General features: G+C 28.6%; 1 protein-coding gene across 1 annotated transcript in view; it reads right to left on the bottom strand.

Moving 5' to 3' along the window:
* The window catches only part of LOC115239486, a 25079-nt gene extending 22675 nt beyond the window's left edge, over nucleotides 1-2404 (bottom strand). Inside the window, exons 1-4 of the mRNA XM_029814027.1 lie at nucleotides 2295-2404; nucleotides 1722-1918; nucleotides 1216-1431; nucleotides 273-1161 (exon numbers count right to left, since the gene is read on the bottom strand). Of these exons, the coding sequence (XP_029669887.1) occupies nucleotides 273-1161; nucleotides 1216-1431; nucleotides 1722-1918; nucleotides 2295-2404 (1412 nt within the window). The remainder of the gene's footprint in view (nucleotides 1-272; nucleotides 1162-1215; nucleotides 1432-1721; nucleotides 1919-2294) is intronic.
* Nucleotides 2405-3767: the final 1363 nt, after the last annotated feature.

Here is a 3767-nt window from a genome sequence, read left to right as displayed (position 1 = left end):
TTATATTATCTATGTTATTAATAAGATGTATAATAAACTCACTAACATCTCGTTGAATCTTTTCAAGATATTGATCTCCTGCCAATTGGCGTATTGCCATTATATTAATAGTTTCGTCGTTTGACATGTAAGAATTAATAAATTTTCTTATAATATTCCTATGCTCAAGACGAAGCAACAATTTTCTGAGAATAGAAGAATGAAGTATACATTGAATTGACACATTAGCATAGCAGGATATATTATTAACATTTGGAAGTCCTCTTATATGCCATAAAGTAGAATCATTAATATCCTTATCATTAACTTGACATTCCAAGATATTTTTTGATGATATTGCCCAAATTGTATCACGAATCTTGTGAACACGTTGTTTCAAAATATTAATATGTATAAGATCTGGCCTGTATTGTGTTCGCAATCTATTATATTCTATTATAGCTAACTCATTTGCTTTTACAGAAGAGGGATCAAAATTTATAAGGTGCAATCCACTCAGGGTAGTCACTCGTGAAAGAGCGACATATACTTGTCCACAACTGAATATAGAATTTCCAGCTTCCACAACAGCATGTTTTAAACTCAGGCCTTGACTTTTATGAATAGTCATACCATAACTTAGACATATAGGAAATTGTTTTCTTATAACAAATGCTCTATCCATTACTTCAAACTTGACATTTAAACGTTCTATAATATGCTCTATTCCTGATGACACTATTATCTTAATTTTTTCTACTTCATTGTCAATTGCGCTACGTATAATTGATGTAATTGTACCAATCGTACCATTTACAAGACCTAAACTAACATCGATATTTCTTCTAACCATTACACGTGCTCCTAATTTGACAGTTATGATTCTTGCTAATCCAGCTGTTCGAGAACTATCTTCATCATCTTTATTTAATATCTTCATAACTTTTTTCTTTAAATATGGTGCACATTCTGCCAGATCTTGAGCAACGAGTTCTATCTTATCCGAAGAAATACGATTTAACATTGCAGTATTCAAAATATCACATAATGCACAAGTTGGAAGTAAGCAAACAGTATCCATTGGTAAATTTTGTAAATAATTACATAATTCTTGTAATCGGTCGTTACAATTAGTTTCTCTAAAATTGATTTTCCTCGTTTCTAAAATAGTTACGTCCGAATCTGTAATTGTTCCAATTCGAATTCTCGTTAATATATCTCGATAAGAATTATCACCTTGTTGTCGTACATTAATTTGTAATTCATCATAACTAAATAAAGACCATAAATTTATAGAACCCATTGCACCAATGTATTTCTCAATTTTTAATTTTGATAATTCAATAAAAGGCGGATCTTCATGCACAAGTGGAAGTTGCAATAAATCTCCAAAAAGAAGTATATGTTTTTTGCCGAACCATCCATTATCGCAATCCATGGTATTAAATATCTCTGTTAATCGAAGATGTATGTACATTAAAGTGATATTTGAAATCATTGAAACTTCATCGATAATTATTAAAACAACATTCTTAAGTTCCTCCCGTATAATTTTAAGAACTACATCAGAAAGTTGTGTATATTTGGCAGTACGACCATGTTCTACCGGTAATTGAAATAATCTATGAATAGTAAGTCCATCAATATTAAAAGCTGCTATACCGGTTGGTGCAGTTACCGCTGTGTCTTTCTCAATATATTTTTTAATCTAATAGTTTTTATCAAAAAACTCTTTCCAGTACCACCTTCACCGCTTACATAAAGTCTAAGAACTTCACTATTATCATCAGATATACCAGCAGTAATTCTATCAAAGATTCGTTTTTGATCAATATTTAATTGCGTCACCATTTCATCGACATTAATTTCAAATTTATTGCCAACATCTTTAAAGTCCCTCATAGCTCCTTCAACTTCGACAGGAACACATTCTAATGCACTATTTTCAAGACAGTCATTTCATCTTCATTTTTTGTAATTTCTGATATTTTTTTTCAATTAATTCTTTAATATTATCCATACCTTGCTGAATGTCGGTTATTTTTTCATGATACTGAAGAGCATCTTTCAATTTATATTGTATTAAAGAAAATGCTTCTGCATAATTATCACATTCATTCATTAATTCACTAATATCTCTCCAAGATTGAAATAATAGCAATAATGAAAAATAGTAACGCTCTGGTTGAGTATGGACATTGTATTTGTAATGATTGATAAGATATCCACGTTTACGTTTCTTTAAATATAAAGATTCACCAAGCACGTAATATTTTATTGTCTTAGAAATTGGTTTAGTTTTCGTAATATCATACCATTTTGCATAATCATACAAATTAGTAGATTCTAGTTCTTTAGGTCTGCTTGGATAATATGTATCAATTAGAGAAGGATCAAAAATATCCATAGATTCAGAATTTAGCATTTCAATCTTTTTGCGAGATTTAAAAAAAAAATCATGTAATTTTACAGAAATTATGTAATTCCACAAAAATTATGTAAATTTGTCTTTTATTGTGTAAATATATCTGATTTTATATGGAAAATTACATAAATTATAGAATATTCTAAATATTTTATGTAATTATCCAAATTTTTGTAATATTACGAAATATAACAGTAATATTCCATAGTAGAATCGATTCCACTTGATTAAACTATTTCTACAATTAAATAACACCTCTCTCTGCGCGTTTATTCTGCGTCTGGCTCTTATTCGCCTGTTTCGATATCATTCATATTATCTTATATTAGAGCCTCTTTATTTAATTTTATATATGTATCACTTTTATATTCTTACACTCATTATTTTGTATTTAAGTTTGATTAAGTTTAAAACTTTTTATATTTAAATTCTTTTTGTGTAAATTATTAACAGTCTAATAATATGTTCTAATTACAAAAAAATAGTATTATATTTACATAATAATATTATTAATATTGTAATATTATATGTATTATTGTGGCATTCATTCAGTTTTATTCTTCTTAAATCATTCTTTATATTAAATATGTTACAGTTACTGCTTTTGGAAGACACATGTATATATGTATATATGTATATATAAAATTCCTTTGGAGTCAACACAATTTCTTTCTGAGTTTCTTCACTTAATTTTATTTCAAGAGAGGTCGTATAGAGTTTTGTCCAACTTTTCGTTCAAGAAAGGTAAGTACAATATTTTATTAATCTTTTTTCAAAATATATATATTACTATAAACATTATGGCTGTTCTGTGTTTTATATCGTTTAATATTGTGAAAAACTGTTTCATACGACACATGCTAAACTCTTTCCAATATATTCTAGGCCAGAATACGTCTCAGATGCCCTGGAATATTCTGCAAAGAGTTTATAGCACGTGTCGTATGAAACAGTTTTTCACAATATAAGACACAACAGCCATAATGTTTATAGTATTGACGTATTCTGGAATATTTTATATGTGTTAATATGAATGATATAGAAACAAGCGAATAAGAGCCAGACGAAGAATAAACGCGCAGAGAGAGATGTTATTGAATTGCAGAAATAGTTTAATCAAGTGGAATCGATTCTACTTGATTAAACTATTTCCACAATTAAATAACACCTCTCTCTGTGCGTTTATTCTGCGTCTGGCTCTTATTCGCCTGTTTCTATATCATTCATATTAACACATATAAAATATTTCAGAAAACGTCAATACTATAAACATTATGGCTGTTGTGTCTTATATTGTGAAAAACTGTTTCATACGACACATGCTAAACTCTTTCCAATATATTCTAGGCCAGAATACGTCGCA

The sequence above is a fragment of the Formica exsecta genome, unplaced genomic scaffold (genome assembly GCF_003651465.1).
Source record: "Formica exsecta isolate Colony F162 unplaced genomic scaffold, ASM365146v1 scaffold381, whole genome shotgun sequence".
Classification (NCBI taxonomy): Eukaryota; Metazoa; Arthropoda; class Insecta; order Hymenoptera; family Formicidae; genus Formica; species Formica exsecta.
Note: the sequence above shows the minus strand (reverse complement) of the source record. Positions and strands in the feature narration are given on the sequence as shown.